The sequence below is a fragment of the Heterodontus francisci genome, chromosome 25 (assembly GCF_036365525.1).
Source record: "Heterodontus francisci isolate sHetFra1 chromosome 25, sHetFra1.hap1, whole genome shotgun sequence".
Lineage (NCBI taxonomy): Eukaryota > Metazoa > Chordata > Chondrichthyes > Heterodontiformes > Heterodontidae > Heterodontus > Heterodontus francisci.
In genome coordinates, this window is record NC_090395.1 from 53,528,685 (window position 1) to 53,555,309 (window position 26,625).

The 26,625-nt window shown below is 46.8% G+C and overlaps 1 protein-coding gene across 7 annotated transcripts in view; it reads left to right on the top strand.

Moving 5' to 3' along the window:
• LOC137383870 (copine-8-like) overlaps positions 1-26,625 on the top strand; it is a 699,632-nt gene that overhangs the window by 342,104 nt on the left and 330,903 nt on the right. For all 7 annotated transcript variants that reach the window (XM_068057206.1, XM_068057208.1, XM_068057209.1 and 4 more), the window contains one exon: positions 25,116-25,219. In XM_068057206.1, the coding sequence (XP_067913307.1) occupies positions 25,116-25,219 (104 nt within the window). The remainder of the gene's footprint in view (positions 1-25,115; positions 25,220-26,625) is intronic.

Genomic DNA, 26,625 nt, shown 5'->3' on the forward strand with positions numbered 1-26,625 from the left:
TTGGTGTTGCAGAGATAGAGAGAGGGAGGGTGTTGCAGAGAGAGAGAGAGGTGAGGGTGTTGCAGAGAGAGAGCAGAGAGAGGGAGGGTGTTGCAGAGAGAGAGATGAGAGAGGAGGGTGTTGCAGAGAGAGTGAGATGGGAGGGGAGTGTTGCAGAGAGAGAGAGAGAGGGGAGATTGGTGTTGCAGAGAGAGAGGGTGAGGATGTTGCAGAGAGAGAGAGAGGGGAGGGTGTTGCAGAGAGAGAGAGAGAGGGGAGGGTGTTGCAGAGAGAGAGAGAGAGTGAGGGTGTTGCAGAGAGAGAGAAGAGGGGAGGGTGTTGCAGAGAGAGTGAGAGGGGAGGGGAGGTGTTGCAGAGAGAGGAGAGGGGAGGGGAGGGTGTTGCAGAGAGAGAGGGAGGAGGGTGTTGCCGAGAGAGAGAGAGGGGAGGGTGTTGCAGAGAGAGAGAGAGGGGAGGGTGTTGCAGAGAGAGAGAGAGGGGAGGATGTTGCAGAGAGAGAGAGGGGGAGGGTGTTGCAGAGAGAGAGAGAGGGGGAGGGTGTTGCAGAGAGAGAGAGAGGGGAGGGTGTTGCAGAGAGAGAGAGAGAGGGGGAGGGTGTTGCAGAGAGAGAGAGAGAGGGGGAGGGTGTTGCAGAGAGAGAGAGAGGGGAGGGTGTTGCAGAGAGAGAGAGAGAGGGAGGGTGTTGCAGAGAGAGAGAGAGAGGGGAGGGTGTTGCAGAGAGAGAGAGAGAGGGGAGGTGTTGCAGAGAGAGAGAGAGAGGGGAGGGTGTTGCAGAGAGAGAGAGAGAGGGGGAGGGTGTTGCAGAGAGAGAGAGAGAGGGGAGGGTGTTGCAGAGAGAGAGAGAGAGGGGAGGGTGTTGCAGAGAGAGAGAGAGAGGGGAGGGTGTTGCAGAGAGAGAGAGAGGGGGAGGGTGTTGCAGAGAGAGAGAGAGAGGGGAGGTGTTGCAGAGAGAGAGAGAGAGGGGAGGGTGTTGCAGAGAGAGAGAGAGGCAGAGGGGAGGGTGTTGCAGAGAGAGAGAGAGAGGGGAGGGTGTTGCAGAGAGAGAGAGAGAGGAGAGGGAGGTTGCAGAGAGAGAGAGAGAGGGGAGGGTGTTGCAGAGAGAGAGAGAGAGAGGGGAGGGGTGTTGCAGAGAGAGAGAGAGAGGGGAGGGTGTTGCAGAGAGAGAGAGGAGAGGGGAGGGTGTTGCAGAGAGAGAGAGGGAGAGGGGAGGGTGTTGCAGAGAGAGAGAGGGAGAGGGGAGGGTGTTGCAGAGAGGGAGAGGGGAGGGTGTTGCAGAGAGGAGAGGGGAGGGTGTTGCAGAGAGAGAGAGGGAGGGTGTTGCAGAGAGGAGAGGAGGGTGTGCAGAGAGAGGGGAGGGTGTTGCAGAGAGAGAGAGGGAGAGGGGAGGGTGTTGCAGAGAGAGAGAGGGAGAGGGAGGGTGTGCAGAGAGAGAGAGGAGAGGGGAGGGTGTTGCAGAGAGAGAGAGAGGGGAGGGTGTTGCAGAGAGAGAGAGAGGGGAGGGTGTTGCAGAGAGAGAGAGGGAGAGGGGGAGGGTGTTGCAGAGAGAGAGAGAGAGAGAGGGGAGGGTGTTGCAGAGAGAGTGAGAGGGGAGGGGAGGGTGTTGCAGAGAGAGAGAGGGGAGGGTGTTGCAGAGAGGAGAGAGGGGAGGGTGTTGCAGAGAGAGAGAGAGGGGAGGGTGTTGCAGAGAGAGAGAGGGGGGAGGATGTTGCAGAGAGAGAGAGGGGGGAGGGTGTTGCAGAGAGAGAGAGAGGGGGAGGGTGTTGCAGAGAGAGAGAGGAGAGGGGAGGGTGTTGCAGAGAGAGAGAGAGAGGGGAGGGTGTTGCAGAGAGAGAGAGAGAGGGGAGGGTGTTGCAGAGAGAGAGAGAGGAGGGGAGGGTGTTGCAGAGAGAGAGAGAGAGGGGAGGGTGTTGCAGAGAGAGAGAGAGAGGGGAGGGTGTTGCAGAGAGAGAGAGAGAGGGGAGGGTGTTGCAGAGAGAGAGAGAGAGGGGAGGGTGTTGCAGAGAGAGAGAGAGAGGGGAGGGTGTTGCAGAGAGAGAGAGAGAGGGGAGGGTGTTGCAGAGAGAGAGAGAGAGAGGGGAGGGTGTTGCAGAGAGAGAGAGAGAGGGGAGGGTGTTGCAGAGAGAGAGAGAGAGGGGAGGGTGTTGCAGAGAGAGAGAGAGAGGGAGGGTGTTGCAGAAGAGAGAGAGAGAGGGGAGGGTGTTGCAGAGAGAGAGAGAGAGGGGAGGGTGTTGCAGAGAGAGAGAGAGGGGGGAGGGTGTTGCAGAGAGAGAGAGAGAGGGGGAGGGTGTTGCAGAGAGAGAGAGAGAGGGGAGGGTGTTGCAGAGAGAGAGAGGAGAGGGGGAGGGTGTTGCAGAGAGGGAGAGGGGAGGGTGTTGCAGAGAGGGAGAGGGAGGGTGTTGCAGAGAGAGAGAGGGAGAGGGGAGGGTGTTGCAGAGAGAGAGAGGGAGAGGGGGAGGGTGTTGCAGAGAGAGAGAGGGAGAGGGGAGGGTGTTGCAGAGAGAGAGAGAGAGAGAGGGGAGGGTGTTGCAGAGAGAGAGAGAGAGAGGGAGAGGGGAGGGTGTTGCAGAGAGAGAGAGGGAGAGGGGAGGGTGTTGCAGAGAGAGAGAGGGAGAGGGGAGGGTGTTGCAGAGAGAGAGAGGAGAGGGGAGGGTGTTGCAGAGAGAGAGAGGGAGAGGGGAGGGTGTTGCAGAGAGAGAGGGAGAGGGAGGGTGTTGCAGAGAGGGAGAGGGGAGGGTGTTGCAGAGAGGGAGAGGGGAGGGTGTTGCAGAGAGGGAGAGGGGAGGGTGTTGCAGAGAGGAGAGGGGAGGGTGTTGCAGAGAGGGAGAGGGAGGTGTTGCAGAGAGGGAGAGGGGAGGGTGTTGCAGAGAGGGAGAGGGGAGGGTGTTGCAGAGAGAGAGGGAGAGGGGAGGGTGTTGCAGAGAGAGAGGAGAGGGGAGGGTGTTGCAGAGAGAGAGAGAGGGAGGGTGTTGCAGAGAGAGAGAGAGAGGAGAGGGGAGGGTGTTGCAGAGAGAGAGAGAGGGAGAGGGGAGGGTGTTGCAGAGAGAGAGAGGGAGAGGGGAGGGTGTTGCAGAGAGAGAGAGGGAGAGGGGAGGATGTTGCAGAGAGAGAGGGAGAGGGGAGGGGGTGGGGAGGGGAGGGTGTTGCAGAGAGAGGGAGAGGGAGGGTGTTGCAGAGAGAGAGAGAGAGAGGAGGGTGTGCAGAGAGAGAGAGAGAGGAGGGTGTTGCAGAGAGAGAGAGAGGGGAGGGTGTTGCAGAGAGAGAGAGGGGAGGGTGTTGCAGAGAGAGAGAGAGAGAGGGGAGGGTGTTGCAGAGAGAGAGTGAGAGAGAGGAGGGTGTTTGCAGAGAGAGAGGGGAGGGTGTTGCAGAGAGAGAGTGAGAGAGAGGGGAGGGTGTTGCAGAGAGAGAGTGAGAGAGAGGGGAGGGTGTTGCAGAGAGAGAGTGAGAGAGAGGGGAGGGTGTTGCAGAGAGAGAGTGAGAGAGAGGGGAGGGTGTTGCAGAGAGAGAGTGAGAGAGAGGGGAGGGTGTTGCAGAGAGAGAGTGAGAGAGGGGGGAGGGTGTTGCAGAGAGAGAGTGAGAGAGGGGGAGGGTGTTGCAGAGAGAGAGAGAGAGGGGAGGGTGTTGCAGAGAGAGAGAGAGGGGAGGGTGTGCAGAGAGAGAGAGAGAGAGGGAGGGTGTTGCAGAGAGAGAGAGAGAGAGGGGGGAGGTGTTGCAGAGAGAGAGAGAGGGAGAGGAGGGTGTTGCAGAGAGAGAGAGAGGGAGGAGGGTGTTGCAGAGAGAGAGAGAGGGAGAGGAGGGTGTTGCAGAGAGAGAGAGAGGGGAGGGTGTTGCAGAGAGAGAGCGAGAGAGAGGGGAGGGTGTTGCAGAGAGAGAGCGAGAGAGGGGGGAGGGTGTTGCAGAGAGAGAGAGAGAGGGGGGAGGGTGTTGCAGAGAGAGAGAGAGAGGGGAGGGTGTTGCAGAGAGAGAGAGAGGGGAGGGTGTTGCAGAGAGAGAGAGAGAGAGAGGGGAGGGGTTGCAGAGAGAGAGAGAGGGAGAGGAGGGTGTTGCAGAGAGAGAGAGAGGGAGAGGAGGGTGTTGCAGAGAGAGAGAGAGGGGAGGGTGTTGCAGAGAGAGGGAGGTGAGAGAGAGTGGGAGGGGTGTTGCAGAGAGAGAGCGTGAGAGAGGGGAGGGTGTTGCAGAGAGAGAGCGAGAGAGAGGGGAGGGTGTTGCAGAGAGAGGGGAGGGTGTTGCAGAGAGAGAGAGGGGGGAGGGTGTTGCAGAGAGGAGAGAGAGGGGAGGGTGTTGCAGAGAGAGAGAGAGGGAGAGGAGGGTGTTGCAGAGAGGGAGAGAGGGAGAGGAGGGTGTTGCAGAGAGAGAGAGAGGGAGAGGAGGGTGTTGCAGAGAGAGAGAGAGGGAGAGGAGGGTGTTGCAGAGAGAGAGAGAGGGAGAGGAGGGTGTTGCAGAGAGAGAGAGAGGGAGAGGAGGGTGTTGCAGAGAGAGAGAGAGGGAGAGGAGGGTGTTGCAGAGAGAGAGAGAGGGGAGGGTGTTGCAGAGAGAGAGAGAGGGGAGGGTGTTGCAGAGAGAGAGAGAGGGGAGGGTGTTGCAGAGAGAGAGAGAGGGGAGGGTGTTGCAGAGAGAGAGAGAGGGGAGGGTGTTGCAAGAGAGAGAGAGAGAGGGGAGGGTGTTGCAGAGAGAGAGAGAGGGGAGGTGTTGCAGAGAGAGGGGAGGGTGTTGCAGAGAGAGAGGGAGAGAGAGTGGGAGGGTGTTGCAGAGAGAGAGAGAGAGAGAGGGGAGGGGTGTGCAGAGAGAGAGAGAGAGAGAGAGGGGAGGGTGTTGCAGAGAGAGAGAGAGGGGAGGGTGTTGCAGAGAGAGAGAGAGAGAGGGGAGGGTGTTGCAGAGAGAGAGAGAGAGAGGGGAGGGTGTTGCAGAGAGAGAGTGAGAGAGAGGGGAGGGTGTTGCAGAGAGAGAGTGAGAGAGAGGGAGGGTGTTGCAGAGAGAGAGTGAGAGAGAGGGGAGGGTGTTGCAGAGAGAGATTGAGAGAGAGGGGAGGGTGTTGCAGAGAGAGATTGAGAGAGAGGGGAGGGTGTTGCAGAGAGAGAGAGGGGGGAGGGTGTTGCAGAGAGAGAGAGGGGGGAGGGTGTTGCAGAGAGAGAGTGAGAGAGAGGGGAGGGTGTTGCAGAGAGAGATTGAGAGAGGGGGAGGGTGTTGCAGAGAGAGATTGAGAGAGGGGGGAGGGTGTTGCAGAGAGAGAGAGGGGGGAGGGTGTTGCAGAGAGAGAGAGAGGGAGGGTGTTGCAGAGAGAGAGGGGAGGGTGTTGCAGAGAGAGAGGGGAGGGTGTTGCAGAGAGAGAGAGAGGGGAGGGTGTTGCAGAGAGAGAGAGAGGGGAGGGTGTTGCAGAGAGAGAGAGAGGGGAGGGTGTTGCAGAGAGAGAGAGAGGGGAGGTGTTGCAGAGAGAGAGAGAGGGGAGGGTGTTGCAGAGAGAGAGAGAGGGGAGGGTGTTGCAGAGAGAGAGAGAGAGGGGAGGGTGTTGCAGAGAGAGAGAGAGAGGGGAGGGTGTTGCAGAGAGAGAGAGAGAGGGAGGGTGTTGCAGAGAGAGAGAGAGAGGGGAGGGTGTTGCAGAGAGAGAGGGGAGGGTGTTGCAGAGAGAGAGGGGAGGGTGTTGCAGAGAGAGAGAGAGAGGGGGGGAGGGTGTTGCAGAGAGAGAGAGAGAGGGGGGAGGGTGTTGCAGAGAGAGAGAGAGGGGAGGGTGTTGCAGAGAGAGAGAGAGAGGGGAGGGTGTTGCAGAGAGAGAGAGAGAGGGGAGGGTGTTGCAGAGAGAGAGAGAGAGGGGAGGGTGTTGCAGAGAGAGAGAGAGAGGGGAGGGTGTTGCAGAGAGAGAGAGAGAGGGGAGGGTGTTGCAGATAGAGAGAGAGAGGGGGGAGGGTGTTGCAGAGAGAGAGAGAGGGGAGGGTGTTGCAGAGAGAGAGAGAGAGGGGAGGGTGTTGCAGAGAGAGAGAGGGAGAGGGGAGGATGTTGCAGAGAGAGAGAGGGAGAGGGGAGGGTGTTGCAGAGAGAGAGAGGGAGAGGGGAGGATGTTGCAGAGAGAGAGAGGGAGAGGGGAGGGGTGTTGCAGAGAGAGAGAGGGAGAGGGAGGGTGTTGCAGAGAGAGAGAGGGAGAGGGGAGGTGTTGCAGAGAGAGAGAGGGAGAGGGGAGGGTGTTGCAGAGAGAGAGAGGGAGAGAGGAGGGTGTTGCAGAGAGAGAGAGGGAGAGGGGAGGGTGTTGCAGAGAGGGAGAGGGGAGGGTGTTGCAGAGAGGGAGAGGGAGGGTGTTGCAGAGAGGGAGAGGGGAGGTGTTGCAGAGAGGGAGAGGGGAGGGGTGTTGCAGAGAGGGAGAGGGGAGGGTGTTGCAGAGAGGGAGAGGGGAGGGTGTTGCAGAGAGGGAGAGGGGAGGGTGTTGCAGAGAGGGAGAGGGGAGGGTGTTGCAGAGAGAGAGAGGGAGAGGGGAGGGTGTTGCAGAGAGAGAGAGGGAGAGGGGAGGGTGTTGCAGAGAGAGAGAGGGAGAGGGGAGGGTGTTGCAGAGAGAGAGAGAGAGGGGAGGGTGTTGCAGATAGAGAGAGAGAGAGGGGAGGGTGTTGCAGATAGAGAGAGAGAGGGGGGAGGGTGTTGCAGATAGAGAGAGAGAGGGGGGAGGGTGTTGCAGAGAGAGAGAGAGGGGAGGGTGTTGCAGAGAGAGAGAGAGAGGGGAGGGTGTTGCAGAGAGAGAGAGGGAGAGGGGAGGATGTTGCAGAGAGAGAGAGGGGAGAGGGGAGGATGTTGCAGAGAGAGAGAGGGAGAGGGGAGGATGTTGCAGAGAGAGAGAGGGAGAGGGGAGGGTGTTGCAGAGAGAGAGAGGGAGAGGGGAGGGGTGTTGCAGAGAGAGAGAGGAGAGGGGAGGGTGTTGCAGAGAGAGAGAGGGAGAGGGGAGGGTGTTGCAGAGAGAGAGAGGGAGAGGGGAGGGTGTTGCAGAGAGAGAGAGAGGGGAGGGTGTTGCAGAGAGAGAGAGAGGGGAGGGTGTTGCAGAGAGAGAGAGAGGGGAGGGTGTTGCAGAGAGAGAGAGAGGGGAGGGTGTTGCAGAGAGAGAGAGAGGGGAGGGTGTTGCAGAGAGAGAGAGAGGGGAGGGTGTTGCAGAGAGAGTGGAGGGTGTTGCAGAGAGAGGGAGAGAGAGAGGGGAGGGTGTTGCAGAGAGAGGGGAGAGAGAGGGGGGAGGGTGTTGCAGAGAGAGAGTGAGAGAGAGGGGAGGTGTTGCAGAGAGAGATTGAGAGAGGGGGGAGGGTGTTGCAGAGAGAGATTGAGAGAGGGGGGAGGGTGTTGCAGAGAGAGAGAGGGGGGAGGGTGTTGCAGAGAGAGAGAGGGGGGAGGGTGTTGCAGAGAGAGAGAGAGGGGAGGGTGTTGCAGAGAGAGAGGGGAGGGTGTTGCAGAGAGAGAGAGAGGGGAGGGTGTTGCAGAGAGAGAGAGGGGAGGGTGTTGCAGAGAGAGAGAGAGGGGAGGGGTGTTGCAGAGAGAGAGAGAGGGGAGGGTGTTGCAGAGAGAGAGAGAGGGGAGGGTGTTGCAGAGAGAGAGAGAGGGGAGGGTGTTGCAGAGAGAGAGAGAGGGGAGGGTGTTGGCAGAGAGAGAGAGAGGGGAGGGTGTTGCAGAGAGAGAGAGAGGGGAGGGTGTTGCAGAGAGAGGGAGAGGGGAGGGTGTTGCAGAGAGAGAGAGAGTGAGAGGAGGGTGTTGCAGAGAGAGAGAGAGAGGGAGAGGGGAGGGTGTTGCAGAGAGAGAGAGAGGGGGGTGTTGCAGAGAGAGAGTGAGAGAGAGGGGAGGGTGTTGCAGAGAGAGGGGAGGGTGTTGCAGAGAGAGGGGAGGGTGTTGCAGAGAGAGGGGAGAGTGTTGCAGAGAGAGAGAGAGAGGGGAGGGTGTTGCAGTGAGAGAGAGACGGGAGGGTGTTGCAGAGAGAGAGAGAGAGAGGGGAGGGTGTTGCAGAGAGAGAGAGAGAGAGGGGAGGGTGTTGCAGAGAGAGAGAGAGAGAGAGAGAGAGGAGGGTGTTGCAGAGAGAGAGAGAGAGAGAGAGAGGAGGGTGTTGCAGAGAGAGAGAGAGAGAGAGAGGAGGGTGTTGCAGAGAGAGAGAGAGAGAGAGAGGAGGGTGTTGCAGAGAGAGAGAGAGAGAGAGGAGGGTGTTGCAGAGAGAGAGAGGAGGGTGTTGCAGAGAGAGAGAGAGAGAGAGAGGAGGGTGTTGCAGAGAGAGAGAGAGAGAGAGAGGAGGGTGTTGCAGAGAGAGAGAGAGATAGAGAGAGGAGGGTGTTGCAGAGAGAGAGAGAGAGAGAGAGAGAGGAGGGTGTTGCAGAGAGAGAGAGAGAGAGAGAGGAGGGTGTTGCAGAGAGAGAGAGAGAGAGAGAGGAGGGTGTTGCAGAGAGAGAGAGAGAGAGGAGGGTGTTGCAGAGAGAGAGAGAGAGAGAGAGGAGGGTGTTGCAGAGAGAGAGAGAGAGAGAGAGGAGGGTGTTGCAGAGAGAGAGAGAGAGAGAGAGGAGGGTGTTGCAGAGAGAGAGAGAGAGGAGGGTGTTGCAGAGAGAGAGAGAGAGGGAGGAGGGTGTTGCAGAGAGAGAGAGAGAGGGAGGAGGGTGTTGCAGAGAGAGAGAGAGAGAGAGAGGGGAGGGTGTTGCAGAGAGAGAGAGAGGAGGGTGTTGCAGAGAGAGAGAGAGAGAGGGGGGAGGGTGTTGCAGAGTGAGAAAGAGAGGGAGAGAGGAGTTTGCAGAAGGAGAGGGGGAGGAGGGGGCAGAGAGAGAAAGAGGAGAGGGCAGAGAGAGGGGGAGAGAGTGTGGTCGATTTCACTCTTGAGAGAATGACATATATCTGGAATACTCCGCATCACTCCAAGAAGTGTGCAGGCAAACATTGACTTCTTGTGCAAGCAAAAAAATGCCAGGTATCTCACTAAATCAGTGCCCAACATCGTCAATAATTTAGTCTTCTCATTTAAAGCTTCTTCACAAAAATGTACATTGGTTGCTCTTTTGATTAATCGTAAGTTAAATTTTTAGTGCCTCTACCTTTCCAAAGTTGTCTCACCAGCCCCCATGTAAGACAAAAATGCAATGTGCCCCCCTCCCCCCCACGAAAGTTTGGACAAACATGACTTTCAGGCTCTGAAAGCATGTCAGTTCCTTGGAATGCTGGAAAGTATCCCCAGATTTCTTTGGCTGCTCATTGCAATGCCAAAGGCATCACAATATTTTGTTGAACACTGTAAATCTGATAACATTTCAAAAGTCCCCGCAAGAGTTGCCATTTTGCAGTTCATTCTGGTTTCCATCTGTAAATGCTATGGGGCTGTTTTCCTGTCACTAAAGCCTTGTTTGTACTTAAGAATGGGGCTGTATTGGTCACAACTGGTCGAAGTATCAACTTAATGATGGGTTGTGCAAGGCAGGAGGTAGCCATTTCTGACAATATTTGAAGGGCAGTAGTGTTCCTCCCAATCCCAGCTTCAACTACTGCTCCCACTCCAGATCGTCACTGCTAACTCTGTTATCTGATCATCAGCACTACCCCACCCCACTGCTACTTCCTTCCAAATCTGATGATACCCCATCCCGTTCATGACCCATCCTTGCTGCACCCTTCCTCACTTACCCAAGGATCTTGATGTTGCAGCGGTCATATCTTAAATTTGCTTCGGCGGCAACCTATCCTTTTCTGTCCACAGCTCGATGGCAACATTCAGGCATGACGTTTGACTTTTGTGCACACACTCGCCGCCCACCCCCCACAACCAAGCACCCAAAAATGGGTGTGCCCAGATTTCTTTGCTTCCATTAACTTATGGATCTTTTCAGACTATGGTAACTCCACAATGATGTTTCCAGAGTTCTATGGATGTTATTCTAACTTGTGGAATTGAGGAGAGGGAATTGTTTTGTTCATTCAGTGTTTTGTAGGATCAAATAATCCTAGAAATTATAGCACAAAAGAAGACATTTCATGGAATTATAGAATGATACAATACAGAATAAGGCCATTTAGTCCATCGTGCTTGTTCCGACTCTTTGCAAGAGCTAGCCAATTAGTCCCATTCCTCTGCTCGTTCCCCATAACCCTTCAAATTTTCCTCCTTTGACAATTTATCCAAATCCCTTTTGTAGGTTATAATTGAAATATCTTCCACCACCCTTTCAGGCAGTAAATCTGTGTCCTCTGGTTAATGACCCATCTGCCACAGGAACCAGTTTGTCCGTATTTACTCTATCAAACCCTTCACGATTTTGAGCACCTATCAAATCTCCCTTTAACCTTAAGGAAAACAACCCCAGTTTCTCCGTCTCTCCACATCACGGACGTCCTTCATTCCCTGTTACCATTCTAGTAAATCTCCTCCGAACCCTCTCTAAGGCCTTAACATCTGTGCTAAAGTGGAATGCCCAGAAGTAGCCACAGTACTCCAACTGGGACCTAACCAGTGTTTTACAAATGTCAATGTAGCTTCCTTGCTTTTGTATACTATATGCTTCTATTTATAAAGCCAAGGACCCCAAATGCCTTTTTAAAAGCCTTTTCAACTTGTCCTGCCACCATTAAGGACGTCAAAGTACACTGTCATGTCTCCCCATTCCTCCACTCCCATTAAAATTGTGTAATTTAGTTTATAGTACCTCTCCTCGTTGAAAATGCTCCACATCACACTTCTCTGCATTAAAATTAATTTGCCATGTGTCTGCCCATTTCACCAATCTGTCTGTGTCCTCCTGGGGTCTGTTACTTCTTCACTGTTTACTACATTTCCAAGTTGTGTGTCGTCTGCACACTTTGAAATTATGCCCTGTATACCCAAGTTCTGGTCATTAATACATATCAAAAAGAGCAGTGGTCCCAACACTGACCCCTGGAGGGCACCACTGTGCACTTCCATCCAGTCTGAAAACAACCACCCACCTCTACTCTACTTAATTTCCTTTCGCCATTTATGTATTCATGTTTACAAATAAAAGGTCGCCCATTTAAGACAGATGAGGAGACATTTTTTCTCTCAGGGTCGTGAGTCTTTGGAATTCTCTTCCTCAAAAGGCGATGGAAGCAGAGTCTTTGAATATTTTTAAGGCAGAGGTAGATAGATTCTTGATGAGCAAGGGGGTGGAAGATTATCGGGGGTAGGTGGAAATGTGGAGTAATCAGTTCAGTCATGAACTTATTGAATGGCGGAACAGGCTCAAAGGGCTGAGTGGCCTACACCTGCTCCTAATTCATATGTTCATAATCACTGCCCCTTTAATCCCATGGGGTTCAATTTTGTTAACAAATCTATAATGTGGTAGTTTATCAAATGCTTTTTGAAAGTCCAAATACAGAACATCAACTGCACTACTTTCATCAATGCTGACCAGTCTTATTGGTAAATTATTGTGCTCCAGATATGTTTGGCTGTTCCTCATATAAGGCTTTCAATGACTTCTCTGTTACATTTTGATTTGCAGTATTAGAAAACCAATATGAGATAAAGTTTAAAAAGATGACCAGATTAAAGGGTTCAAATACATTTTGTGATGTAAGTCAGATTATTTGAAAACGATATTGTATATTAATTCTGCTTCTGATACCAGCATTTTATTTCAGTGTTAGATGTTGGTGCAAAGTGTCTGTGTGACAAGCTATGAAATGTAGCAGGTGTCGGTAACCCCTCAGGCAGCACAAAAGCAGCTTACTGTTCAGAGCAACAATCTTGTGCATTCAAAGTTCAGAAGGTTGATTCAATTCATGAGACCATAACATGTTTTTCTGCTGCTGTATATTTTTTGAGTGCCAGCTTTTGATCAGTGGTAGCACTCATGCCTCTGAGGTGGAAGGTCCCACTCCAGGACTTGAACACATAAGCTAGGCTGACACTTGAGTGTAGTACTGTGGAAATGCTGCATTGACAGAAGTGCCATCTTTCAGAGGTGCTATTAAATGCTAATGTTTGTCTGCCTGGCCAGGTACATATAAAAGATCCCAATGCATTATTTCAAGAAGATTGGATAAGGACAGCAGATTTCCTTCCCGAAAGGGTGTTAGCGAATCAGATGGGTTTTTAAACCACAAAAATGGTAACTAATGATCTCCATTACTGATGCAAGCTTTCTTTTGCCAGATTTATTTATTAACTGAATTTAAATTCGCCAGCTACCATGGGAGGATGTGAAGTCATGTCTCTGGATTACCAGCCCAGTAATATAACCACTATATTACTGTTCCCTATGTTGCAGTTACCTGAAAATCAACTAATTAAAAAGTAATTCAAGTGGATGTAACGTTTTTAGATATCCTGAGGATTTGAAAGTTCTTTTCTTTGTAACCCTTCAGATTATCAGATTTTTGAACAAGAATTCAATTAAAACAAATGTTGGATTTATTTAGAGAATACTGAAAATAAACAAAGGTTATTGCTGCACTAAATCTGCTTGACATTAAGTCTGTTCCCTTCATCACTGAGCACCTGCAGTGGGAGGAAATTTACTGCTCAATGAAATGAGTCGTTTTGAGGTGCAATTTGATTGTGTTTTTCTTTCTGGCATTGGCACAGTTTCTTGTTTCTGTATGAGACAATCCAGCTGTCAGATTTCCCCATAGACAATGCCATTCTTTGGTTGATTTGTCAGGCGGACTGTTTGAGCAGTATGATTAGTCTTCCCTACCCAGCAGAGACTGGAGCATCAATGTCAACTAAAATGCAAAATTCAAACACGGGTCTCCTAGCTGAGTCCAGCAACTTCAGTATTATGCATAGGTACTGGAATGTCATTGGTTTACAGAAGTGTTATAGAGTACAGATGTTGGGGAGTGTTTCAGGTTCAGTTCATGGAACAGTCTGAATCCAAAATTCTATTCTTTGAGCAGTAGTGGAAAAGATTGCTGCAGGGGCTGTTTGTGCAATGTACTATTGTACTCAATTCTATGCAGTAAATTGTGGAATACATGATTATGCCTATGATTCCCCACATGATGAGCCAGTCCATTGTGGAAGGTTCAAGCAGAGGTGGCATATTGTTCCCTTGCAGGGACAGGATAAATTCAAAGTAGGGTCAACTCATGTACCTCTTCAGCACTTAATTATCACCGCGCACTCTAAAGTATTGTAAATTATAAGGGGGTTAAAATCCTGCACTCTTAGTTATGTAAATTGTCAGTTGGATAGGGAAGTAAAAGCACAGGGGAAAAAAAAAATCTGAAGGGTTTTGTTATCACATTGTAAGCATGCACTGTGACAGGCAGTCTATCCATTGTAGTGCAATAGCTTTTTAAAACCCATTTTTTTCCAATATTACTAGAGTAAGTGTAATTTACATTGCTCTTTAACACAAGCGGGTCGATTTTATTCAGTTACACTTCCAGCACAGAGCTTTACTTGTTCAGGGTCAGGTATTAGGAATTCAGACATGAAGGTCAGAAGTCCGTTGCAGAATTCTTCATCCATTAAAATTATTGTGTAGCCCTGCACCAAGAAAGTGAAATTTTAAAATCTACCCCAGTCAGTTTATTTATGGATACGTGAAATTGTTTTCAAGACCTAATGGACACGATTTTCCAGTTGGCAGACTGGCTCCTCTTGGCAGGTCTGGGGCGTGTGGAGACTGGGAAATTGGGATTCCAGTGATTCCACCAAGTCCCCTCTGAAATCAAGCAGTTCCACACGCAGTTTGCTCTTGTACGTTCTGCGGAGTATTTCCCAATCTTTTTGAGTATCATCTTGTGTTGATTCACATCAAATGTTTAACCCAATTAACAGCAGAAGACAGTTTTTGCAGAGACACAGGGTCATTTTAACTTAAAAGCAAAATACTGCGGATGCTGGAAATCTGAAACAAAAACAAGAAATGCTGGAATCACTCAGCAGGTCCGGCAGCATCTGTGGAAAGAGAAGCAGAGTTAACGTTTCGGGTCAGTGACCCGAAACGTTAACTCTGCTTCTCTTTCCACAGATGCTGCCAGACCTGCTGAGTGATTCCAGCATTTCTTGTTTTTGTGTCATTTTAACTTAACCCACCTGTTGCGAAACTGATGGGATTGGGTGGAGCACCAGTTTTGCACCCTTCCCAATATTACTTCGTATTGACTTCAATGGAGAGTAAATTTTGGCGGGCTGTAAAAGCCTGTATTTCCCTATAGGCAGGTTCAGTTAAAATTGCCCCCACAAGCTTTTCTTCCCTAAGCTTCTTGGTTGGATTTTAATTTGCTTTTTTTTTTAATTGGAAATTTACTTGTTCTTTGGATCAGAACATGGAGGAAATCTTTTTTAGTAGGCAAACAGCCAATTCACTGCTTGCAATATCACAGGAAAAACTCAACTTTGCTAAATTTATTTCAAACAGTTGATAGAAAAGAAAGATAGTGAAAGAAGAGGTGATCTGTGAAATGGCATCTACGAGACCAACTTTCACTACGTGTTAGGAAGCGCTAGGGAATCACACTGCAAGCCACAGACTGCAGTGTCATTAGGAGTGTGTATTTGGAAGTGCAGCATTTCAATAATAATGATGCAAGATGAAAGAGTACATTTACAGTCACCCTATTCTGTCTCAATAGAAAGAAACTCCTTAGACTAAGTGGCAATAAAGTAAACGTAATTTATTGCTCTAGAAATGTTCTGTATATTTGCCCCAGTGTTTGCCCTTGGTGATAGTGTATATGTTGGCAGTTCAACATCCTGATGTTGCATTTTTCTGTGTACCACCTCCAGTTGCAGGAATGAGTAAGAAGGGTGGTTCCTGGGTGTCAGTAGAATACCCTTACAATTCACGTGGCCATGCACTTTCTTTGCATCAGGTCAATGATGCTCTCTGCAACTGATGCTGTCACATTCAGTGCTCCAATGAATGATTCATACTGCTTGCCTTTTGGCAGTTCTTTTCTCATTTGAGGGAGGGATAGAGTATGCTATTGCCTTGAGAAGCAGCAGCCTCATCTGTGCTTACTGCACCCATGTGCCTGCTGCTAGGCATTTTCACAGCAAATCCAATTACAATATAGAGACCCAGACCTCTGAATACTTATGAAGACAGTAGTTCCACGCCAGGAGCAGCGGCGGGCGCGGAACATGGCCGTGCCGCTGCGATTTTGAGGCGGGTGGACACTTACCATAATGACGGCGGCCGCCCACCCTCTCCCCCAATCACATGGTGGGGACAACATTGGAAATGCCGTGAATGGCATCGCCTGATGCAGGAGTAGGTGCTGGTGCAATCTTCAAAAGGCTGCCAGGCATGCAAACAGTGGGCTGAATTTGATTAGTGGCTGCACGTCACGGTGGCAGGCTTTGAAATCGGCAGACTTCAGAAGTGGAAGCGCCGTAGCTGAGCCCCCACGATATTTTGCGTGGGGGCTCATTTAAATGGAAGGGGCGGCCACTCTGTCCTCGGCAGTGGTGTCCGGCGGTACTGCACCGGCACCGGTGCCATTTTTTTCAAGGGCTTCAAGCCCTTAGCAAAAATTTGAATTTTTAAAGAGAAACTGTTCATTTTTTTTTAAAAAACAAAAGTTGAAGTCCCTTTCCCATTTCCCCCCCCCCCATGGTTTTTTATAGGCCAATGTAATAAACATTAACTTTATTCCCACCCCGAACTTCCACCCCTCCTCCAACCTCGTCACATTTGCCCTTTAACCCCTTCCCACCATCCCCACAACCAATAAAAAAGGTTTTCCCTGCTTCCCCACTCGCCCAGATAATTTCAGTCCTCCGCCCTCCCCACCAGTGTCTCGCCTCAGAACTCCGAATAGAGTTCGAAAAACGCGCGAGTTGCGGCTATCAGCCGTAAAATCAGCGTGTAATGTCCACTGACACAAGGTAAGTTGATTTGCATCTTTTCTTAATTGATTTTAATATTTAAATGAAGGCCCCGCTTGGCGGTGGGGCAGCACCAAGGCCTCACACTGCCGGTAAAATGCGGTGGGGCCTTCTCAGCGTCAGGGATCATGGCAGGCTGCTCCCGCAAGTATTTTACGGGCCCCCCCCCTCCCCAATGACCCCCAGCATCGAGGGGCTGCTAAAGTTCAGCCGATTGTATCCAAATGCAGAGTTGCCCCCTTTCCCCCTCCCTTCCATGCACACAATATAGAGTTGACCCCTTCCCCACCTTGGTGGTGCCAGCTTCTCATGGACGTGAATGTCGCACGTCAAACTCAAGATTGGGAATGGATGGTAAGATCCTGGCAAATTACATTCAAATGGATGCAAGGAGGTACTTACCATATGTAAAGTCGGGTCCTGTCGCAGGGTGGCGGAGGTGCCACCACGGAGCTTCGTCGCCCTCTGGAAAGTCAGAGCCGGTAATCCCGGCATCGGGTTCCGTGGCAGCCACTGCCGCTCCGATTCTACGGCTCCTTATTTCTTCTATTTTAATTATTGTTGAAGATTCAAAAAGTAAAAGAACAAATAACAATAATTTTCTTAACTTTTTCTTTGTCCTTTTTATCTCTTAATCCCATCTTTATTTAGTTCTCTCTATTTTGCTTTCTGTACATGATTTGACATTGAATTAAATATTCTAGCCGACACTTACTGGTTCAGATACTGTGCTGTTATGGAGATACACAGTTGTAGAGGGTGCTGCACCAAAGTAGCTCTCCAATCAAAGGAGGATCCAGTACAAAATTCCAAAGAAAGCCTGTGGGCGAGTGCAGGTGCAATGAACGGCTGGCGCCATTCATTTGCCATTGGGAACAAAATCCAGCCCATTGAGTCAGGCAAGAGAGCCTGTTGAAAACATGGAGCCCAAAGCACTTATTGCAGCAGTCTGAGCATTCATGAGAAACACTGGCTTTAAGAACTCTTGTCACAGGGACTGTACTACAATTGCTCCTGCAGTTTCATACACATCACGGGGGACCTGCTATTCTTGCACAGCTGCCCACATGTGTCTCATATATTTCTCTGCATTTACCATCAGACATCCATTTCATTTTTAAGGTCCCTCCCATTCATGCAATATTATTTAGATTTTAAAAAATGAAGATTGCTGTGCAAACAATTCCACCGAGAATGCAACCTAAACAGAGCTTTGTATTGACAAACATGAAGTCAAAATAGTCAGTCAGGCCATTGCTCTAATACAGAGGTCTCCACCTGGAGTTTTTAACTACTTTTTTTCCACGTTGTTACTTCAGATGTGTCTTCATGATATTTAGTTTTGATTCTAATTTTCTAGTCGTTATTGTACAGTAAGAGTTAAATATTGGCATAGTTTATATCATCAAAAATGAAAATTACCTCAGATTTTCCACTGTGAAAGCATTGTAGGGATTCTGGTTTAAAAATGATGGTCCAGATTTTGGTAGTCAACTGCGAAGTGATGGTGCTTGTCACTGCCCACAAAAAGCTAGCGATATCTGTGGCCTAGATTTCACCTTTCCCAATGTTACCTTCATTCTGGTGTTCAGCAAGTGATTTCATCAACAGGTCAAGCAGCCAGTTGCATTAATGAATTCTTATGGACAGCAAATCAGGAAGTAAAAAGCAATGATAACTTATTAATCATTTTTCAGAGAGTAGAATAAAAATATATATGGGACGAAGATAGAAATTGTAATATCATAAGAAAACTTAATGTTTTTAATATTTTAGAAACCTATGGAATTTTCTATGATAGAAAAACTTGACATTCCACAAATTTAAAATTAGTTTGTCAGGGCTTTAAAACCCCAGTTACACCTAATTCAACAAGGCATAACTTGTTCAAGAGTTTTTATAGCGAGGCTAATAGTCTAAAAAGTGGAAGTTATGATCCCCGTGGAGATCACCAACAAACGAAAATAATTTAATCCACGAACTGACCCCTATTTAGGAAACCACAAACCAAACGGACTTGATTTCAGTTTTAGAAATTTTACTTTAACACTCACACCAAAACCAACATAAATTAAACACGAGCTAACAGTTAACTACCAGTTGATATGTGCACCTTAAAGGCTACACATTAATTAGCAGAATCATCAACAATAGCCCTTGCGGATCTTCAGAATAGTCTGATCTGCAAAGTGGCACTGTACAGTCCCACAGTACAACCAAGTCAGGATCTTCCTCAGATAGTTCTTCAAGTTCTGTCCTCCAGATTGCATATACGGAGGTAATGACTTCCCGTCGATAGAGAGCAATGCAATCTTCCATTTAACGGTTTGGTCTTGTTACCTTTCGAACCACTTCGACCTTGCCCTCAACCGTCCGGATGGCATGGTATCACTGATAACTTTTCAGTCACTGAAGACAACTGCCATTAGTCATCACCAATGGTTGCTCCTCAAGGCTTGTTTACCAACACCCAAACTTTTCAAGCCGTTGCTTTGTAGTCTGATTCTCTAGAAGCCCAGAAACTTGCAGCGTTCAGTCTGTCTCATTAAAATAATTCAGCTAGTTTTCCATCCACTGCAGAGTCCTTCTCAACTCTCTCAAAGTCTTCATTTTACAAAACACGAAGCAACCTTGCAGCTGGCTTCCGTCTTTTTCAAAAAACATCCAGTCAAACAACACACCCAGCTTTCCTTTTAGCTGGCTTAACACTCCGGAGTTTTCTTGACAAACTGAAACTAAAACCTCCAGTCATATCTCCTTGGTTAAAAAAAAGCTGTTTCTTTTCAATCACAGGACTGTTTGTTTGTCTAACCTGGGTGTGACTCCCCAGAGCTTGGAAACCTTGAGTTTCAATTTCAAATCAGAAACTGTCTCAAAAAACAAACAAACACAAGCTGTGCTGTGTCACAAAGTTCACATCAAATCAAGTGATTTCGAAGTTTTCCATCTGCAGGCACTTCAATAGTGCACCCTGCGGAGGATCCAGGGACTCTCTGACAGCAACTTCTGGATTTCCACATTTAACTGCGCATGTGTGGATGCCAGAAGTTCCTCTCGTAGGCTGATGGCTTGGTCACAATTACAACTGCAAACTGTGGGTAACTGTTTCATTCCATGCTTCATTTATAATTTGGACAGATCAAGTTATAGCTGTTGCAGAATACATTCATACATTTTTCTCTGTTAGCTTTTGTTTACAATGTTGGTATATAAACTGTGAAAACCTATTTTATGCATATTCTGGTCTGTCTTCTGCTTAGCTATTATGCAGAGCTTGTGCCTGCCCACAAGGATGTAGCCCTGACCCCAACTGAGTTTTTGGAATTAATTTGGTGGATTTACCTGTTCTTGGAGAATGGTTGTAGCAGAAGTTAAAGGTCATGTACAGCGTAGTGTTGCCAGTAGCCTCCAAGGCAACTGAATAGTGGGGGGGACGGGGACAATATTTTTAACATTATTTCAAAGTGCGGGACTGGGTAGTTGAATTGATCATCTGACAATCAACTTCCTTTAGAGGCTTTCTTCCTTCTACCCTCCAACATGATGCCAGGGACACAGAGGCATTCCTGCTCTCCAATGCTGGTAAGGTGCAAATACTGGAAAATATTTGACCTAGTTTAGCTTTTGGTGAGAAGAAAAGAATATTTTTCTGAAATACAATATGGTAGATCTTGAGAGTTGGTTACAGAAAAACTTAGTAGCCCAACTGAATCATTATTGCAACAAATTTCTTTAAAATTAGAGAATATTTCCACACCAAGCAGAGACCCAGGCTACTGCTCTGGGTACATGAGTTTGAATCCCACCATGGCAGATGGTGAAATTTGAATTCAGTTAATCTGGGAATTAAAAAGCTAGTCTAATGGTGACCATGAAATGATTGCCGATTGTTGTAAAACCCATCTGGTTCACTAATGTCCTTTAGGGAAGGGAAAGAAATCTGCTGTCATTACCTGGTCTGGCCTACATGTGACTCCAGACCCACAGCAATGTGGTTGACTCTTAAAATGTCCTCTGAAATGTCCTAGCAAGCTACTCAGTTCAAGTGCAATTAGGGATAGGCAATAAATGCTGGTCTAGCCAGCAATGCCCACATCCTACAAGTGAATAAAAAAAATGCCTTTGGCACATATAGTTAAGATATTAATGCAATGGTATATTTTGTTTATGCAGGTTTTCCAGCCAAGATACATTCAGGAAGTCTATTGATGCTGTTGAATATTGCTATAGGAGTCCCATACTTATGGATTAAGGTGACTTTGTGGGGGACTTAACTGAATTGGGGTACATAGGGATTTGCCTACCTTAATGGGGTGACATTGAGTTATGTCATGAGTTGTGTGGTGTGTGCAGCAAGTGGCAGTGTACTACCATCTTCCCTCTTGCATTAACCTATAACTCCATATGTATGAGCTTTTAGGAAGGGCTTTCAGACTTCTAAGCACTCTCCCAGCCATAAGTGGAGGTCATGCATCACTCTTTGACTGACCTATATCCCACAGATACTGAATCCAACACCAATAAAAACCACAATTGTCATACCTCAGACAAATAGAAGTGCATAAAATGACCTATACTTTAGATAATCAGCTTCAACACTTTTTTCAAAAGAAAGGGACCTTTCTTAAATGCGCATACCTTCTGAAAAACATTAGACCGACAACTTGGCAATTCCTCTTATACAATCCTCTCATCTTTACAGGATACCTGCATTTTTTTGGAATCTTGGGCTAAAAATGGAGTATGGGCCAGAATTTTCTTTGTATGTCTGTATCTATAATGCACTACAATGATTGCCAAGATTTCCAGAGAAAATAGTCCAGATATTTTGGGAAAGAATCTTGGCAGCTATTCTGTTGTAGAGTAGGAACAATCAATTATTTCCAAGTCTTGGCTGGCAGGTATTATAGTTTACTTTCAGAGCAACTAACTTGAAACCAAGTAAGATAAAACACATCAGTGAAACACACCTTGGTGTATTCAGTGCTGTGACACAGCCAGTTTTCAATAATTGGTAATACACTTACAGCTCAGGATGTTCCATGGAAGGCCAATGTATATACTTTGTTCCAGGACCCCTATTGGTAAGCTGAATACTACAGAGCGGTAAACAATATTTTCTCAAATCTAGACATAACGAGAACCTATTGCTGAAGTTTATTACTGTTGAAACTCTGTTCTGCACAGAGGCAGATAATTTAGATGGGAAGAGGTTTTTTTCCTATCTACATTTGCATATAAATCAATTTCTATTCTTTTCTCTGCACATGATTAAGAGTGAAGCAAGAATGCTTTTCCAAAAAGATAATGACCTCAGATGATCCTTAACATTATTTTGCTTCTTAAAGATTGTACTTTTGTAACTTCAATGCACCTTTAGCTGTAAGATTTGCATCCTGGTTTCATTGTGTTCACCTGATGCTTCAGACGTTAATATCTTACAGATGTGACCAAGTTGTGTGTACTTGGGTGTTATTGTGTGAAAGGAAGTCAGAAGAGTGAGTTGTTGGGTAGGCATACTGATATTTTTAACAGTGAATGATGGCACCATCGATGGAATTGGCTAAGATGAGTTATAAAATTAACACCAGTAGCTACAGCCATTAGCTCAGCTTGCTTCAGCTGGTGTGTCATTTCAACTGTGCACGTTAATTCAGCTTCCTCACAGTAGTCATCCTGGGAAAAGCCAAGACTGCTTGATATTGGCTCTTGTCGTTTACCCCAAATAAAGAATAGAAACAGTATAAGAATAAAAGGATGTTGCCTAAATGGTTTGCCAAGGATTATAGTTATGAAAGGAAGCATTGCTGGCAAGATTCTTTATTTTGAGAGATATATTTTCTGATTTGTGAAGTGTAGTTATCAGTATTTAGCATGCCTGCACTTCCTTCATTTGTGCTCTGCTTTAAACAGATGTGAATCTGGGATGTAGGTATAGGTTCTTTGTATGCACACATAACATTCTGCTCTGTGGTATATTTAAACTGACATAAATGCATATGAAATGAACTTGTTAATGTCTGCCTAAAAGCTCTCAGAGGAATATAGTACAAAGATGCCAAGTATTTAGCCCTCAGTTTTGCCAATTGGAAGACATTGCACTAAATATTCAGGGTAAATCAAGTGTTTTCAATGGCTTTAAAATGGAGGTCAAGCTGAAATGAAATCTGATACTTTTATCCAGCCCTTTATACAAAGGTTGTTCCATACTACTGCTGCTGCTGCTTGTAGCAACTCCTACCAAAAGATCTGCTGCCATGGTATGTTACGCTCGTCTATCTTGCACCAGCCTCTCACATCCACTGTAGCTCGTCTGCAACCATTCTGTGACGTCCATCGTCCAACTACGCCTAGGTCGACTGCTCTTTCTGCTGGCCTTCCAGAAGAGATCTCTGTAGTTTTTCAGCTCTGATCAAATGGCCAAAGTACTGACATTTTCTTTTCTGGATGTCACTTTTTAGAGTTCTTTTTGCTCTTGCAATTTCAAACACCTCTTCATTTGTCTTATAGTCTGCATAAGGAATTTTAAGCATTCATCTTAGTATCCACACTTCAAAAACCTGTATTTTCTTCCACAGGTCTTTACTTATTGTCCAGGTTTCTGAGGCATACAGGAAAGTACTATCTTATGAGTTTTTCCTTGTTAAAAGCTTGAGCTTTCCTATTGTTAATAGATCCTTCATCTTCATAACCACTAATGAAATTTTAATATTCCCCAACACGTTAAATTATTTTCTGTATATATCTGACATTAACAGTAGGCCAGCTCCAATTATAATAAGCACAAAGGTTTCAGCTTCACAGTTCCTTCTAATAGACTCCATTCATTATTTTATTTTATTTGATTTTATTTCTCATTGCAATTCATGCAGTATGATTTTTGCATAAAATTTTACTGCATGTACCCATACTTTGTCATCATTTTCTTGTCAAGCTAGTCAAAGATAAATGTTTTCATCTCTCTGCTGAAGGAAAATACTTCCAGCATTTGCATAAAATTGTAGAAACAAGTCACTGCAAAAAGCAACGGGCTTACTTAATTGTGTTTTATTGAGAAATAAAAGAATCATGCCTCTCCCAAAGGCTGAATGAATTTACTCAGTGTGTAGCTGATGAGACAGTCTGAGGTTGATCCCTGGTTTGTGCTGTGTTTAGAAGATTCACACAGACCAGCCTCAGGGACCTACAATTTGCTTTACCCCTGCAAATACTAGAAATTGATGGTATTTGGTAATAAACTAACATTGCATGAATTACAATGGTAATATTGGTCAGGTGTTGTGCCCACAATCGAACTCTAGCAACCACTGCTTGAAAAGTGCATGAGTTGGGTACAACTGAGGACAAAGTTGCCTCAATGTAATGCTATTTAGTAACCTGTTGTTTGGTAACCTGCTGACAATGGTTGAGGTTCCCAAGCGAATACTGTTACAACCAGGTGCGAAAGGTGTCTAGGGGTCTGTTACTATCGTCACCTGGTCTTATTGTAATAGGGTTTTACTTTTAAACATGCTGTGTTTTGAGATCCCCTTTTTGTGAATCAATCCTTGTTCACAGTTTTCCAATTATAAGACAAAGAAACCAATTCACACAGGCTTTCTCGGGTTTAAAAAAGATGACATTTTATTAAAACTTAAACCTTGAACTCTAATACAGTTCACACCTACGGATATACAACACACCCATGCTAGCATGCACATGCGATATAAACATGCAGATAGGAACAGAAAAGAGAAGTAAAGATAAGGTGGAACAATAAGGCAATATCTTGTTACGGTGCTTAGAGTTCACAGTGTAGTCTTTCTTGTATGTAGTCTTGCTTTCATCGGGGCCCATTGTTCTAAAAACTTTGTTCATGTTAGAAACTTTTCTCTCTTTGAGTTTCACGTGTTTTCACAAGATTCAGTTCAGTGGGAAGGAGATGGAACAGGCAGACATGACAGGAGGTAATTCTTGCTTCAGTTCCACGAGAGATCTTTACTCCATGAGCACTTTGACTGTTCAAATCCTTTGTTGGAAGTTCAAATTTTAAAAAACTCCAGCCAGCTAGTCATGTGACTAAAACTGGTTTGACCACTTCTTTTGTGTATTGGGGAAGCAACGACTGGGTCCCTTTTGTTCCAACACTGTTAGTTACTATACAAAAATGTCTTTCCAGTCAGGGGCTTGCAATTTTAAGTTTCAATATTCATGTGGCGAAATGGTCTTGGTAGGTGTGGGGGTGGGGGGGGGGGGGGGAGTGGGTGGGGGTGGTATGTTTTTCCTGACAATACTTAGATGATTTAGCAGAGGGTGATCAACACCCATGGAGCTGTAGTAGATAATTGTCTTCAGGAAAGGAGACACAAATTGATGGTGAAAAGCTATTGAGTAAAGAAAAGCAAAACTCCATTGTACTGCTATCAAGCGTTACAGTCATTTCACTCAATGACTCGCTGAACATGACAATAGAAGAGGTTCCTATCTCTAATTTTATGCAATGATACACTTCTTCCAAGATAAATTATTCACCCTCTTATTAATAAATAGTTTACAAAATATCCAGAGCCAAAGTTATTTCATTACCAGATCCTTTTCCAGCATGTGCAAATCCTCAGAAATAGATTCTTGCACAGTAAGTGCCTCTTAAGGGAATACCACTGAACTTTTGGATTACCTATGCAAATAGATTCAATAAGTGTGTGTAAAGATGGTTGTCTCCTGAATTCTGAACCTTTTGATTTTCTAAATGAACATCTTCAAGTTCTGCAGCAGGTCATACATTTCGGTGGCAACCTATAACATAAAGGGGATATTAATTGTAATTTTGCTGATGACACCGATTTTAAACCAGCTGTTACAGTAAATAAATGTTTATCTGGATCACTTGGGCAAAAATAGAACATTGTTATTTTGGGACAAATTGTTGTGTAATATTAAGGAATTCCTAGTTTTCTAGAATTCTGAATTTGAATCTGAATTCAGAAAACACAAGTAGTGCTGCTCAGCCATATCAACTGGTTCTATTCTTAACATGATCTTCATTGAACTGACTATTCAAATGGAAGTCAGGTTAATCCTTCCCACGCATATGATTGTGGCTCTGTCTGCTCAAGAATTGGTTCATATGTTTTACAATTTTCTTCTCTTACATGAACTTTACATGGCACTTTGGTGTGAAAGGTTCATGATTGCTCAGCGATGACTGAGGTACAAACAGAAATATGGTTTAATGCTGTCCAGGAGGCATTTTATTTGTAACTTTCCTTTATCTCTCCATTAGGTTCACAATCAGTGATGGTAGCCAAAAGGATTTTGCTTTATTAAAGCCCAATATTGTTTATTTCTACTGCAGGATGTTGCAACAATGCAATTTTGTGCCAATAAACTTGACAAGAAAGATTTCTTTGGAAAGTCAGATCCTTTCATGGTCTTCTATAGAAGCAATGAAGATGGAACGTAAGTATATTTTTTTAGATTTGTTAAAGAATATAATTTTTTAAATCAATATTTCTTCTTAGAAACTAAAATGTTAAGACAATTAAACAACCCTTTATTGTCTTCTGCCTGTTTCTGGCAACTGATTTCAGTACTTTGAGATCGTGAGTTCTGATATTTAGGGAATTGGTCTGAAGGACCTACTGAATCTACTTACATAAGAACATAACATAAGAACATAAGAAATAGGAGAAGTAGGCATTAGCCCCTCAAGCCTGCTCCACTATTAACTAAAATCATGGCTGATCTGATTGTGGCCTTAACTCCACTTTCCCGCCTGCCCCACATAACCCTTAACTGCCTTGCCAATCAAAAATCTGTCTAACTCAACCTTGAATATATTCAATGACCCAGCCTCCACTGCTTGCGGGGGAAGATAATTCCAAACACTAGCGATCCTCTGAGAAGAAATTCCTCCTCATCTCCATCTTAAATGGGAGACCCCTTAATTTGAAACTGTACCCCTAGTTCTAGATTCCAAAGCAAGGGGAAACATCCTCTCAGCATCTACCCTGTCAATCCCTCTCAGAATTTCAATAATATCACCTTCAAACTCCAATGAGTATAGGCCCAACCTTCCACATAAGACAAACCCCTCATCCCAGGAATCAGCCGAATGAACCTTCTCTGAACTGCTTCCAATGCAAATATGTCCCTCCTTAAATAAGGTGACCAACACTGTACACAATACTCTAGGTGCAGTCTCATCAATGCCCTGTACAGTTGGAGCAAGACCTCCCTACTTTTATATTGCAATCCCCTTGTAATAAAGGCCAGCATTCCATCTGCCTTCCTAATTACTTGCTGTCTCTGCTTGCTGGATTTTTTTGATTCATGTACAAGAACGCCCAGGTCCCTCTGTACCGCAGCATTCTGCAGTCTCTCTCCATTCAAATAATAGGTTGAATATTACAGCCCCAGCGAAGTCAGGGGTTGTGATGGGGTGGGGCCAGAAAATGCCTCTGGGAGAGGGCCGCCACGCAGCCTGACACCAGGAAGGCCCGGCATGATATTGCTGGCGGCGACGAGGCCTCGTGGCGGACCCCCACCTCCGCCACTCAGCAACAGGAGCTCCATTTAAATATTCAAATTAATTGAAATGAAGGAATTCATTACCCTTATGCTCCTGCTGTCCATCCCAGTGCAATCTTTGTGTCACTGGCCTGCACTCCCGTGTCTTCGGATCCCCGTCTCGGGAACCAAGGCGGAACACTGGTGGGGAGTGGGGAGGAGGTAAGTTTCTCGGTGTGGAAGTGGGGGGGAACGGGGTCAAAGTAATCTCATTGGTGTAGGGGATAGTGGGAAGGGTTACAGTTGAAAGTTTCTGTACTTTGGGGGGAGAAAGTCAGGTGGACAAGGTAAGTGTT